We start from the raw sequence: 14,802 nt of genomic DNA, 5'->3' as shown, positions 1-14,802 counted from the left end.
ACAGTTATGAAGTAGCAATGTGTGGTGGTATTGTGTTCCCCAAAATATTGTGCACCCTAATAAACTTATCTGCTGGGGTCAGAGACAGAACAGCCACTAGATACAAAGGCTAGAAAATGGTGGCACTCACACCTTTAATCCTAGCATTCCAGAGGTAGAAATCCCTCTGGATCTCTGTGAGTTCAAGGCCACATTGGAAATGGCCAGGCATGGTGACTCATGCCTTTAATCCCAGGGAGTGGTGGTAGAAAGCAGAAAGGTATATAAGGCGTGAGGACCAGAAACTAGAAGCATTTGGCTGGTTAAGCTTTCAGGCTTCTAGCAGCAGTTCAGCTGAGAGCCATTCGGATATGAGGACACAGAGGCTTCCAGTCTGAGGAAACAAGACCAGCTGAGAAGTTGGCCAGGTGAGGTTAGCTGTGGCTTGTTCTGTCTCTCTGACCATCCAGCATTTCACCCCAATACCTGGCCCCGGGTTTGATTTTATTAATACGAACTTTTAAGATTCCTGCTACAACAATGAAATAATTTTATGGATGAGGGTCACCACATGAGGAAGTGTATATGAGGGTGGCAGCATTAGAAAAGTTGAGAACTACTCTGGTAGGGGCAGGAGTTCAGAAGAGAGCCGAGAGACAAAGTACACCTCCTTTGATACTGGTGGTGCTGAACTCTCATCTAGACATGGTTATCACATATGGCTTCCACATCCTACACAGTCATGCTTGTTCATAGTGAAATCAAGGAGTTTTATTTAAGAATTAAAAAGAATAATCAGTATCTGTGAAAGAAAATCCCATTTAATATATTTAAATAAACATTTCTGTGTGTAAAAAGAAGAGTACAGTAATTACTCCGTAATTCCCCCTCCTTTCGATGGGTCAGACAAGCAGCCTCCACTCACTCAGGATGGAGGCTGGCCAGGCTCAGGAAGATCGAGGTACAAGCTTCCCAGAGCTGTGCAGCTGCCCGCCCATCAGGAAGGCTGAGGGCACTGACCTTGCTGCCACTGTAAAAGGGGAGCTACCTAAGGCAGGGAGATGGCGGGAGAATAGGACCTAGGAGCTTTGGCTGAGCCCTCAGGGACCTGACGCTAAAAACGGCCTCCCTGACACACCAGCCCCCAAGTCAGCAACTACGTGGGAAGAATTAATAAAGTGTACATCCTAGGACTAAGCAGCAGCTCCCACCAAGGCCACCACTGTCTGTTTTCTGCCCTGATTGAAGGCTCGTTCCTCTGCAAACTGCAGGGCCTCCTGAATGTTTCCATGATTGCCAAGTAGCCTTTTCTCTGTGTGGTACCTACTTTCCACCCAAGAACTTCCAATCTGAAGTCTGAAACTAGACAATCTCCTGACGGTTCTATAATCTGTGGAAGTCCTAGGGCATGGCGGCCTGTCTAATACCTGAAAAGCCTCATTAGCCTGATTCTCTGCCACCACCTGTCACTGCTACATTTATAAAGTTAAGGATAATCTCTGGACTACGGCACCAGAGGAAAGCAATAAGCGGCCAAATCCTACCACTAAGGAGCTCATATTCCATTGTGGACTGCTGACTTTCACCCACAAGTTTCAGGAGAGTGGGCCTGTTCTTCCTCCACTCACACCTTGGAATTATTCCTTAAAAAACACAACCTTAAATCTCCTAGGGTACAATGAAGCCTCTTACCAAGAGATCCCACAGCCTGGGCTCCCTCTCTCCTGGCCTGCCACAAGGCTGAGCTTTCCAGCCTCTGGCAGCTGGAGGGTGACATCAAATGCCAACATTCAGCCTTACCATCCACAATGCCAAGGGCTGCTCTCCACTCATCAAAAAGACAACTTCATGGCCCTCAAGGGGGATGCAGGCTGAGAAAGAGCTGGGTAACTGCCAAACATCCATCCCTCCCATTTGTAGCCTGGTGAGTGGGGTGAGCTTCGGGAGGTGTGGTCTGGATCCACTCACATTTCAAAACTGAGTATTGCTGTCCCAACACGGTTATTCCTGGGCAGCTAGGTGTGGACAATAGTCATGGCTACCACAGAACTCTGCATGCCTCAGGAGGTCCTGAGGGCTGGCAGCTCCTAAAGCAACTGGCCTCATGCCGATACTGGAAACCTGTAAGCCTCTTTGGTATATAGAACACAAAAATACATTACTTCTGAGCTGGCTAACTGTTTTTTGAACATACATCAGCTATTTTCAGTTAACACATAGAAACTCAGTTCTCATACTGAAAGATTTCATTATGCCATCCAGCTCCCCTAAGCATTAAAACGCCTGACACCGGGAGGAGACCAGGAGGCGAGAAAAATCGGGGTACATGATGTGAAAATCCCATGAGTCAATAAAAAAGCTAAACAAACAAAAAATTGTTTCAAGGAAAAATAAAGAGGACACAAAGGAGAGGGGTCTGGAAGGGGGCATGAATGTGGGAGAAGATGGGAGGGGTTGAGATTAAATAGGATAAATATACACTATACAATGAAATTGCAAAAGAATTAATAGAATCTCTGATCTTTAAAACAAACAAAAAACAAAGCCGACACTGTCCCTCACAACAACCCTGTGAGGTAGGTAGGAGGTACTGGCCCCATCCTACCGCCGGGGAGGCCTGAGCCCAGGGCGTGAGGGCGAGGAGGCAGCGCTGGGCACATTCCCACCACCTTCACCCTCACACTGCTAGTGCCACTGCAGGCTCTGGGGTGGTCCTGAGGCTCTGGCCTATCAGGAAGTCAGTCTGGTGGTTCACTCAGGCCCTGCAGGCCACTGTGTAAGCCAGTCTCAGATGCCTACTCCTGAGCAGTGAATGAAGCCTGCAGGCTGGCCCCAGGGCGCTTCCCGCTGGGTGAATTCTCCGCTCTGCCTGCTTCCCTGGCTTCTTGAGCTGACTGACCAGTGCACAAGTCTTTGAGGTTTCTGAATTCTCAGAAGTTTAGGAGGAGCAGGTACTGGGGTCACCTCCCTGTTGTTGGAATGCCTATTATGGCAAGAACAAGCTAGAATTCCCCATTTATACAGCCCCCAAGGTTTCAACAACTCTGGTTGAATCCTACAGCACAATACCACCCACCTGACTGTTCCTCCTTGTCTGACAAGGTCCTAGGATATCTCAATATTCAGCACTCAACCCATATTTACTTTAACCACCCTCTTGGCCAGAACACCCTCCATCACTGAGTCCTCCAGAGTTGCTGGGCCTCTGAGTATGCATAGGACACATCTGCAGACCCACCAGGTACCCTATTCCTGCATCTACTTCCCACCAGCCATACACACCCATTACCTCTGCTGAGGAAGCCTGTTGTGAGCACTGTGGCAGAGCACATCAACCCTGCCTTGAGCCAGCCTACCAGGGAAACGTGGGTCACCAAGGTGAATGGAGGTATCCCCGCTAGTTGCACTATTGTGATGCGGTTCCCAACGACATCAACACCACCAGTGCCAACATCAAGTCCCAGTGCAGCACCCACTTTGTGGACTGGTGTCCCAATGGCTTCAAGGTTGGCATTAATTACCATCCCCACAATGGTACCACAAGCTGCCAGCATGCTTAGCAACACCATGGACATTGGGGCCTGGGCTCGCCTGACCTAATGTTTGCCAAGTGTGCTTCTATGCACTAGTGTGCTCATGAAGGGACAGCCTTCTGAGGCCTGGGAGGACATGGCTGTCCTTGAGGATTACCAGACGGCTAGACTGAATGCCAGGAATACTAAGGATCCAGTCTTTTCAGCGCTGCAGTGTGTCAGTTAGTGTCTGCTCAGTGGTACTGGGACAAGGATGAGGCAGGCTGTTCTCCAGTCTGAGAGCGCCTGGCTGCACAGAGTACTGCGGGCTGACCTGTTGGAGACAGCAGGGCAGGCGAGGCACACTGGAGCATGCCTGTCATCAGGACCAAGTGTGTTAGCTGACACACACACATTTTCGGATGGATTCTTTATCCAACGTGCTCACGCTTGTCTGTTGGATACTTAAGACTCTTCTACATCTGAAGTAGAAGCTTGGAGAACAAACAAAACCCCCAGTTTGGAAGGATCTCATCAAGACCAAGCCCAGATTAATCAGGGGTTGCACCTCTGAAAGCTTCTATGTGCAATATAGAAAAAGCTAATGTTCAGACCCACAAAACAAAGACGCCAATGGACCCCGGACTGCGCTGCCAGACTGACGGCTGTTTAAGGGTCACCCGCCTGAACTCGCAGGGGCATGAGCTGTGCCTACCCTCTGGAAAACCAATGTGACAGGCTCACACTGCACTGCAACACAAAAAATACAAAACACAAGCTGTGATAAAATGAGACTAAAAATCCCAAACACACGGAGGGCAGTATTTCTCGACATTAGCACAGGCACCTGGTAAATACTTCCTGGAGACCAGAATCGCTGAGACCAGGGCTGCAGGAGACCCCAGGGCTGCAGGAGACCCCAGGGCTGCAGGAGACCCCAGGGCCCGCATCCTCAGGCCCAGGTGCAATGGCTGCTCAAAGCCACAGAGCACTTTGAGGGTCTGTGCTACCTGTTGCCAAAAACAACCTGGAGCATCGGTGTCGCTTTGAATCTCCACTGCTATTTAGGGAACTGGTGTGTGAATACGAGTAAATGTATGATGAGCTGAAGTGTCGCGGCCTTTAGAGTTAATACAGGGACATTCACGCACTTACGGCAGACGAAAGTTAAAGCTATGTTGTGTTTTCAGTTAAAGGTTTTTTTGATGCAATTTGAATGTTGTTGTGCGGCAGCTCTGACTACATATTCTGGCGTAAGTGCTGCAGAGGGCAGTGTCCTCTCCTGAGTATCCTGGTCACCGTGCAAATACACTCTGACCTGAGGGGGCGTGAGACTGTGGCGTGGGTCCTCACCCCGCCACTGTAGAAAGGGCACTGATGAACCATTGTGACATGCTCCTTGTTCACTGTTTATCCATGTTCTACCTTCATCCCACACAGGAAGAGGATGCTGCAGTGGGTCCTTTGGTCCTAAGGCTTTCTGACCATTGGGTTTTGAGTGACATTCTGTGGAGTAATTAGTGACGTATAAAATGATTAAGAAACTCATTCTGCAGTGGCCAACTCGAAGTAGTTTTGTCCTAGGCTGCGCAGGGCCAGAGATTCCCTGGCCCCACAGGCCTCTGCCCGTCATAGCTCCACCTTGACTCCCTTTATGAAAGGCAGGCCTGTGGGCACTCTCTTCTTATACTCTAAGTATTCCTCCCCAAAAAAGTGAATCAGTGAGATCTCCTCCTCTTCTGTGCGATCACGAAAGAAGCGCCACACCGTCAGGGCGTAGACAACACCACAGATGGGGTTACACAGCATCACCTGCAGAGGAAGCGCAAGGTCAAAGGTCAGAGCGGCCTGATGGCCAAGCACCTGCTCCCCACAGGACTTCTTGCTGGAGCCCAGAAGACTCTCACAACACTGTGAGAGCCATTAACGTTCCTTGGATCCACCTCACGGCCGCATCTTTTTGTACCTGTCTGCGACTGAGTAAGCAAGACCTTGGTTATAGTGAAAGACAGCACTCTGGGGTTCCCACCATGGATGACACATGTGCCCGCCTGAACTTGTGTGAATTCCCTGATGTCGGAACTCAGGCCTATGTCTCTGTCCTCCCGACTTCTCCTACCCACCTGGACAGACTGACTTGTCTCAGACCCTTGCTTCCTGTTCTCAAGGCCACATGAACCAAAGGCTACCATCTGAGTTTCCAAAACATTTCAGAGATCACTCTGCTCAGAAAGTGGCAGTGTCTACAAGTCAGAAAAGCTGTGCCTAGCTGCTTTTTATCCCTACCCCATTTCCAACCTCCAGCCAAAAAGTCCCTCAAAGCTGAAAGCATCCCCAGCTCCTAGAAGCTTCCTTTGTTGCCATGGAAACCACTAACCCACCCATCCCCACTACAGGCATCAGGACCCATCCAGCGATGCTTCCGCTCAGTGAATCGGCATGCCCCCAACTTCCCACCACTTCCCTGCACTGTTCACAAGTACTGCTGTGTTCACAGCACCATGCTAAGCCACTCGACCTTCATCCAATCTGTGACTCTGAAGCACTATCGCCACACTACTGTCCTGGCTTTTAGGGTAGAGAAGGCAGGCCTCGGTGACCAGGCCTGGCCCATCTGGCAGCACCAGTCTGTGCCATCACACCTGGAAGATGTGTATAGCTTTCTGGGCAGCCTTGACGGCAGGATTCTTAATCATCAATGGCAACCTTCTACTGAGCCAGGAAAACCAATTTTCAGTGTGTCATCAGCACCAATGCAAACAGTCAAGACAAAAAAATAGTGTAAGTCCTGTTGCAGGAAAGACTCATCACACACACACTCACTCACACACACACACACACACACACACACAAGGGCACACTGTAGAAAATGCCTATGATCTAAAAGGTTCTTCAGCTCTAAAGCCCTTAGACTGCACGCATAAGCACTTAAGACAGATTGCATTCATCAGCTCTCTCAGTGCGATCCCAGGGCTGTGACTACAAGCGGAGCTGTATGATGTCTCAGAAACACATAGCTTAAAAGAGATGCTGGAGTCACCTCCTACTCCATTATGGGGTCACCAGAATCCCCATGGCCCACACACCACTGATGGGATGTCTGGGATCCCCAGATGATCTTCCCAGGCTCTATTTACACTCTCTGGCCGAGCTGTTCTAGGACTAAGTATGGAATCCAGAGACAGCTGTCAAGGAGCACGGTCTGGTCTGCATCCCCAGACAGAGCAAACCCCACAGCTCTCATTAACCTGCCAGGACCTTGGCCTCATTTAGACCTATTTTTTGATGAAAACCCACTGAGCCACACAGGGTGGCTGAGGACACTCCCTCCCCAAAGCCTACCTTCCCTCGCCCAAGGTGTTCCAGATTCCAGTCAGAGTGGCACAAAAGGGGGCACAGGGCAGCACACTGCCGCCAGGGGTCACACAGCACTCAGGAAGGCAAGCCTGCCCCTCCATGCAGGTGCATGGCCTCTGTGCTCACCTCCATCCTCCTGGTAAGTGCCAGACTTACCACCCGCCTGCCCTGGCGTTTTCCCTTTAAAGAATAAATTGTCCTCGAGTTTAAATAATGAATTAATTTAGAACAACACCAAAGGACTGGATTAGGTCTCCTGGCTTTTATCAGTCACCACCTAAGACACGCCAGGGAGCACATGAAGAGACAGGCAGGCAACCTGTGTAGACACTAAAGAGACTTAAGTGCACTCTTAGAAATGGTGGGGTTTATGGTGTGCCAATTATACTTCAATTTAAGAAATGTAAAAAAGTCAAGTGGCCTAGACAGGAGGGTTACAAGTTCAAGTAAGCTTGGACTACACACAAGACCCTGTGTCAAGATACCAAAAAAGAAAAACTTAGAAAAGTGAATTCACAGGAAACCATGTCAACTTTGGTACCATACCTGGGTTCCGATACTCCAGTAAAACCAGCCCACATAGGAGGGGTGCCGGAACCAGGCATACACCCCGCTTGTCACCAGAGTGTGGGTGTCGGACTTCTCACTCTGCACCACGTGGTTGAAATTGGAGCCAGCCGTAAACATGGCGGCTTTCCTCAGGCACTCTCCGAAGACCACCATCAGCAGCCCAGTGGTACTGAGCCAACTGATCTGCTTCAGTTCTGCAGAAACAGACACAGGGACAAAAAGCGAGTGGGGACACTGGGGTGCTCATCGCCCCCTTCCCCGTTTGAAATGGACCTATTTCCCTCAAGAGAGAAACATCAGAAAACACCCTGTGGACAATCAGCATCTGTCATCACATTAAACTTGAATGATAAGAAAATAACCCCCAACCCAGCATCACTGTTTCCTGTCTCAAGTGCCAACAAGTCAACTGTTAGCAGCTCTCCCCTTTCTGGGCTGATGGGCTCTATTCACATCCTTCTCTAGGGAACATGCACCTCTGAGAGAAAGAGACACGCCCATTTCCAAAGTCAGTCTGAGGACCTATATCTGACTTTGGGGAAGTGTGATTTAGGTGCATTCCCAATAATGAGGTTAGATGTGTGGGGTTTTTTTTGTTTTGTTTTGTTTGTTTGGTCCTTCCAGACAGGGTTTCTCTGTGTAGTTTTGGAGCCTGTCCTGGATCTTGCTCTGTAGACCAGGCTGTCCTCGAACTCACAGAGATCCACCTGGCTCTGCCTCCCGAGTGCTAGGATTAAAGGTGTGTGCCAGCACCACCTGGCCTTTTTTTAAATAATAAACCATTGTGAAATTCTCACGTTACAGAAAAGTACTCAGGCCCAAACTTCATCCAGTCCAATGGTAGAGTTAAGACTACAAGCAGCAGGCGGGGCTCCGTCCTAGGCGGTGCCGGTGCCGGTGCCCTGCATCTGCAAGGCTTAGAGCAAAAGGTCAACGCGTCCTGGATTTGAAATCCAGAAGCAGAATTCTCCAGCGAGTGGAGTCTGCCCTTTAAATAGCTCAGGGAGGAGAGAGCGCTGGGGAGACTTGCTCGGGGAGATGAGACCTGAAAGGTGAACCAATGTCACTCTCCTCAGCCCGCAGGAAGGCACCCTTCTCTCCCAGAGAGAAAGTAGGGCACACCCACCTGGCCAGAAGATGTTTTCAAGTGTGAACTCTATCCAGGAAGAAAGAGCAGCCACTGTGTACTCCAGACTGTGATTCAGGAGGAAGGAGTCCAAGGACAGACTTTTGGGATTATTGACAGCTGTCACTAAGTACTCAGAATAGTGGAATAATGACAGCGAGCACACGTACCTATTCAAAAACAGAAACAAAGGGGTAGACTAGGCAAGAGAACCAAGTTAGGCGAAAGCACAGACCTGGGTCTGCTGAGCTGTCCCTAACCCTGTCACGCGCTGCTGCCATCACCCACCTGAGTGACACCAGGCACGCACACATGCCATTCATTCCCTCTGGAGCTTGCAGAAAGTGGGGTTGAGTGGTGCTGTTATGTTTCTGAATGTCACAGACAAAATTAAAAAATCTCCATAGGTGAAGGAGGAATTATGGTCCCTTTACTCCTTTTAATATGACAATTTCACATTTTAACATGAAAGGGGGGGATATCAACAAAGTAGTGACGCATGTTGGAAACAAAATTCAACAGAACTAAAATAACTCCAGCAAAGAAGAATTAGATGGCTCAGCATACTGATAATAGGAGATAAAGCTTTTTACCTTGAAGCCACGATTCATATCCAAGTCAGAGGCTAGAAGGTTCAAGGGACTGAACTCATAGTGTAGGGGGAAGTCCTACACTGCTTTGGGGAAGCACTAGCCGGGACCTGATGGAAACCGAGACGGAGAAGGCTTAGGAAAACAGCGGGAGCTCGCCCCTCCCAAAACCGCGGACCTGCTCCCCTCAGGAAATGGCTCATCACAGCAGCTTCGGGTGACAGGGACCTCTGGAGGGCACAGGGAGACCCCTTTCCATCCACCAGAATCCACTAACATGCACAACTGTGTTCACAAGATTTGAAATGTGGGGATTCAGGGAAGGCAGGAGGCTGCTTCTTCAGAATCCTAACCAGCCTCCTTTTCTGTCAAAGCCCAGACAGGGATGAGGAGAGGCCCCTACTCACCCACTACCCTTTGGACCCTCACCTCAACACCACCATTCCCAAAGTCTTTCTTACCAGCCAAAGTGATTCCAAGAGGACTGGCTGAAACTTAGCAGCACACCGCAGCCAAACACAAAGCCAAGGAAACAAGCCCGGATGGCTATCTGAAAACACACCCAAAAGAGCCTCCGTCACGCGGTGTTCCACTTGCAGGGCCCAAACCCAGACTGCAGACTGTCCTGGATTAGCAAGGCCATCAGTGAGCAGAGTCCACTTGCTCAAGAGATAAAGAGGATGAAATGGGGCTGTCTGGGTTCGAATTTTGTTCTCACATTCCTCTCCCTCTCTCTCCTCTCTAGCCTTCGGCAAGTTACTCATCTACACCATGGAAATAACAGTACTGTAGAACAACACACAGGATTTACCACACACACACCTAAGAATAACCAGTTCTAACAGCCACAATAATTAGTACTGCTAGCATTAGCAGGGCCATCTATGGAAAACTGTTTAAGCCCAGTTTATGGCCTATACTCGCAAGTCAACGACTCTAATGAGAGCACTCGGAACTCTGCGCCCAGTCACCTCTGTAAAGTGGGGCGTTTGACCAGCAGGTAAAACACCACACCTGTCATCACATAAATTAAAAACTCGTGGGTTAGCTCACTTCCCACCTGACGTGAAGCTGCCGAAGCTGCTGATCGGCAGGAAATGCAATTAACACCCACAGCTAGAAGTGGGTCCCTCCTGTGACCTCAACTTATGGCTGCGATACACGCCTGTGGGAGGCAACCTGCAACGTGGTGCCGGGATGGGGGTGGTAAAAAGGTGAACCGACCGCCGCCAGGCTCGGCAATAACCCACTCCCGCTAGACTAGCTCCAATCCCTGTCCCTAGCCCATCTACTCAGCTCTGCCTGCCGGATCCTGGTCCCCGAGCCCAGTCTGCCTGATTCTAACGTACCTGGCCCGCCTACCCTTGCCGGGTCCCCGCCTGCTCGGTCCCTGATTCCTGTCTACCCGGACTCATCTGTCCTGTCTCCGGTTCCAGCACACCCGGCCCGCCCTGCCCCATCGCAGCCAGCTCGGTCCTGCCTGGTCCCTACCTACTCAACCCACTCTGCCCCTTGCCCGCCTGGTCTCGGTCCACCCGTCCTTGGTCCGGGTCTGGGGTGCGGGTCTACCGGTCCACCCTGTCCGTCCCGCCCTGTCCCTGGTCCGGGTCAACCAGTCAACCCTTCCCGCCCGCCCCGTCCCCGGTCCCTCCGCACCTGGTAGCGCGGCGGCCGGTAGAGCAGCAGCAGTAGCGCGTTGAGCCCGGCCACGTAGAGCGCCAGTCCGGTGCGGCCCTGCAGGCCGGCGCGCGTGAGCAGCGGCAGAGCGAGCACCGAGGCGCCCAGCAGGAAGGTAGCGAGGCTGAGGCGCGCCTCGGAGCCCGGCGGAACCCGCGCCGCGCAGCCCGCCATGGCGCAGGGCGGCGGAAGAGCCGGCGGCGGACTAGCGGGCCGAAGCGCCGACTGTAGCCGGGGAAACGCGAAGGCCGCGCCTGCGCACTCGGCCGCCGACGCCGGCTCGGGAAGGGCAGGTACCCGGAGCTGTGTGCAGCCTGCGAGTTCTCGCGAGAGTGATGCCGCGCGCGGCTGAGGGCCGGAATTTGGAGCGAGCGGCACGACCCACAGGCCCCGCCCCGCAGGCCCCGCCCCGCAGTCGCCGGACAACCTGACGTCGGCAGACGGGCGACGGATCAGCCCGGAAGTGGCCTCGTCGCCCTGTAGAAGTTCGTCCCAAGTTTAGAGCCCTGGTCCCCAGAAACAACGGGGCGTAACCGACCACTCGTTCGCGCCTCGGCCTCAAAACGGACCCCACGCAGGCGCGAGCCGGGTCCGCGGACCGGGCGACGAGCCTTCAAGAAACGGGATCACCCCCCTCCGAAGTGGAAATAAATAGGGTTTTTACAGGCAGAGAGGAGAGAGGAGAACCAAACTTTGTGGTGGTTGATGTGGGGACGAAGCTAAACACGAGTGAGCCAGGGAGAACGACTGAAACCTGTGTCAGCGAATACCTTTAGGGGGCGGCATTCTGGACGATTTGTATTGACCTATAGGTTTTGTGTGTGTGTTTTCCATTCTGCCTATAATGAAGATGTTAGTGTTGAAATCACAAGTTCTTCACTTTTGGTCACTTTAAATTTATACAGTACTTGTACAAATTTATGTGGCACAACACTGTGGGTTTGACCAGTCTGGAATCCACCTCTACGTAGAGATCCACCTGCCTCTGCCTCGCTAATACAGGGATGAAAGGCACGGGCCACACACCCAGCTTTGTTTTGCTTTTGAGACTGTATCCTCTGCAGCCCAGGACAGCTTTGAACTCATTTGCTATCTGGAAGATGCCCTGGGACTTCAACTCCCCCAGCCTCTTCCATCCGGAAGGCCTGAGTTACAGGCGTGTGTTGTATATGGGTGTGGGTTCGCACCAGTCAGTGAAAAGAAGGCACAGAGCACTCTAAGGATGAGCCTTTCCAGCTGCAGGGGGTCAGTCTCTCTGGACTGACTCACTGGTAGTTTAGCAAAGGGCTTTTTTTATTGTTCTCCAATTTACACCTTTTAGCAAGTTAATTTCCGTATCCCAAAAACCTCCTATCTATTCTCAGATAAGATTCACATAGAAGGTACCGGGAGACAAAAGGTAGCAATCACAAAAGGCAGATCAAAACTGGTTGCTAACACTCCAGAACCAAACCAGCGGCAGCTCTGCAGGAATTGTCCCAACAGGTGTGAGCCATCACTCCAGATCTTGTCTGGCTGGGGACTGAACGAAGGCTTCTTGTATGATAGGCAAGCAGTCTACTGAGTATATCCTCAGTCCATGAAGCGTGGAGTTTGGTTGGTTGGTTGGTTGGTTCGGTTTGAGTCCAGGAGAGAGACCCTGGGGTACAAGGGCTACAGGATAGGAAGGATGCTAAGACTTGAGGAGCTGGTAATGAGGATGTCATTGAGGAACCAAGAGCTGGCGCTGGATTTGAAAGGCAGAGGCAGGAAGCGGCAAGCCTAAGCAGGATGGGAGACAGGCCCCAGGAGAAGCTGGGGCAGCTGCTGTGGTGAACCCTGCATATGAACACAGCAGCAGGACCTAACAGGAGGGGGTGGAGAACCTGGGCTTGTGGTGATGTATTGTGTGCCCTAATAAACTTGCCTGAGGATCAGAGGACAGAGCTAGCCACTAGGTTAGACACAGAGGTCAGGCATTGGTGCACACACCTTTAATCCCAGCACTTGAGATCTCATGCCTTTGTTTGGGGAGCACACATGCCTTTAAACCCAGGAAGTGATGTCTGGGCAGAGAAAGGTATATAAGGCATGAGGGAGGGAACAGGAACCCACTCTCTTTAGGCTGAGGGTTTCATAGAGGTAAGAACTAGGGGCTGGCTGCTCTGCTTCTCTGATCTTTCACTTTCACCCTGATATCTGGTTCTGGGTTTTTTATTAAAAGACCATCTAAGATTCAAACAACATGGGCTGGTGTCCCAGGCTCCAGTACTCCATCCACATCCTGTCTTGGTGACTTGAGGCAGGTACCTTCTGTGAACCTTGTCCTCCTGTAAAATGGAATCCTTATTTCACTGTCTTGGACTGACAATCATCCGTTGTGCTGTTTAGCCTTAATTGTCACCTTGGCACAGCCTAGAGTCATCTGAAAAGAAAAGCCTCGGTTGAGGGATTGCTGCCATCAGGAGGTCCATGGGCATGCCTATGAGGTATTGTCTTGATTATTAATTGATGTAGGAGGGCCCAGTCCACTGTGGGCGGCACAGTTCCTTGGCAGGTGGTCCTGGGCTGTTTAAGAAGGCTAAGCACGGGCAAGTGAAGCAAGCTGTAGAGCAGTATCCTCCATGACCGCTGCTGAGCTCCTGCTTGAGCTCCTACCCTGACTTCCTTCAGTGGCGGACAGTGACCTGGAGAATGATGCCAGAATCATTTACAAAGCCTAGCACAGTGTTGCAACCATGCTCGGGAGACATTTGTTAGTGAGGTAATAGGAATGAGAAGGAGATTTAATGGTTCAGTTATGATGAAACCCCAGCAACACACACACACACACACACACACACACACACACACACACACACACACACACACCAAATAAGGCTTCCGAGTCTCCTTTCTGTTGCTGTGATAAAACTCAGGCCAAAAGGAACTTGAAGAGGAAGGGTTCATTTGGCTTTTAACCATTCCAGGTCACAGTCCATCACTGAGGGAAGTCAGGGCAGGAACCATGGAGAAACGCTGCTTTCTGGCCGGCTCACCTGCTCCTCCTTGGCTAACTTTCTCATACAGACCGTAATACCTGCCTGAGTAATGCTGTCCCCCATAGACATGCTCAGGCTGATCTAGGCAAGTCCTCAACCGGGCTTTCTTCTCAGATAATGAGGCTGTGTCAGTTTGACAGTAAAGTCTAAGCAGGCATAAAGGTGACTGAGTTGTGCTGCCATACTGGACGAAGGCCTGGGTTTTACTGTTCAGGGCTGACAGTAGGAGTTCTGGCTTCTGCCTGTTCCTCAGGGCTCCCCAGACTCAAGCCCTCTCCCCGAGCAGGACACATCAGAGCCACTAGAGGGTGCTTGTTGCCCCTCACTTCAGGCACAAAATCCTTTCTGGGAAGTCCCTTCTCAGGCCCGAGCTTTTCACCCCCACTCTTAGGCAACCAACAAAGTGTAACTGACCAGAGAGTTTGAGCAACTCCGTCCTCTGCCTGTCACCTCCCCTGAGGCCCCAGTTCTTCTTCAGCCTTATCCTAGAGGGGGGAGAAAGGGAAAGATGGGCTCTGCCAGATGGGGCTACACTCCAGGGGATGTGAACTTTTAGGGATTTCTGGGATTGCTGAAACTGTCAGGGCCTAGAACTCACAGTGCAGTGACGGAGAGGCAAGCAGGTAGTTTTACACACATATACACATCTGGGCATGTGTATAACCAGAGGAACAGTCACATGGAGAATGCATATACCCAGGAAAACAGTTACGGAGTACCAATAGCCAGAGAAGCAATCACATCCAGAGAGTGCAGGTACCCAGGAAACCAGCCACACCCAGCACAACACACATACACCCAGATACATAACTACACACGAAGAGTATATACAGCCAAGGAAACAGTTATACACAGAGAGTGCAGACATCCAGAGGAACAGTCACATGGAGAACACGCATATACCCAGGGATATAGTCAAGGAACATGCACAGCCCCAGGAAGACAATCACCCACGGAGAGGGATACATCCA

The 14,802-nt window shown here is 51.1% G+C and overlaps 1 protein-coding gene across 1 annotated transcript; it reads right to left on the bottom strand.

Moving 5' to 3' along the window:
- Positions 1 to 784: 784 nt before the first annotated feature.
- On the bottom strand, positions 785 to 11,036 carry Icmt (isoprenylcysteine carboxyl methyltransferase). The gene is made up of 5 exons (XM_059255468.1): positions 10,791 to 11,036; positions 9,596 to 9,684; positions 8,545 to 8,714; positions 7,395 to 7,612; positions 785 to 5,303 (listed from the first exon to the last, which is right to left on the bottom strand). The coding sequence occupies exons 1-5, from the start codon at positions 10,983 to 10,985 to the stop codon at positions 5,121 to 5,123; spliced, it is 855 nt and encodes a 284-aa protein (XP_059111451.1). The 5' UTR covers positions 10,986 to 11,036; the 3' UTR covers positions 785 to 5,120.
- Between the last annotated feature and the right edge of the window lie 3,766 nt (positions 11,037 to 14,802).

Source organism: Peromyscus eremicus, chromosome 2 (assembly GCF_949786415.1).
Source record: "Peromyscus eremicus chromosome 2, PerEre_H2_v1, whole genome shotgun sequence".
Taxonomy (NCBI): Eukaryota; Metazoa; Chordata; class Mammalia; order Rodentia; family Cricetidae; genus Peromyscus; species Peromyscus eremicus.
The sequence above is the reverse complement of the archived record's forward strand: the minus strand, read 5'-3'. Positions and strand labels throughout refer to the sequence as shown.

What these genes read in the sequence shown, in the direction of transcription:
- Icmt (XM_059255468.1), bottom strand. Translation starts at nt 10,985, where the DNA reads ATGGCGGGCTGCGCGGCGCGGGTTCCGCCGGGCTCCGAGGCGCGCCTC. An exon ending in TCTTGGAATCACTTTGGCTG is followed by an intron (nt 8,715 to 9,595) that starts GTAAGAAAGACT and finishes GTTTTTGAATAG; the next exon opens with GTACGTGTGCTCGCTGTCAT. An exon ending in ACTGGAGTATCGGAACCCAG is followed by an intron (nt 5,304 to 7,394) that starts GTATGGTACCAA and finishes CTTCCTCTGCAG; the next exon opens with GTGATGCTGTGTAACCCCAT.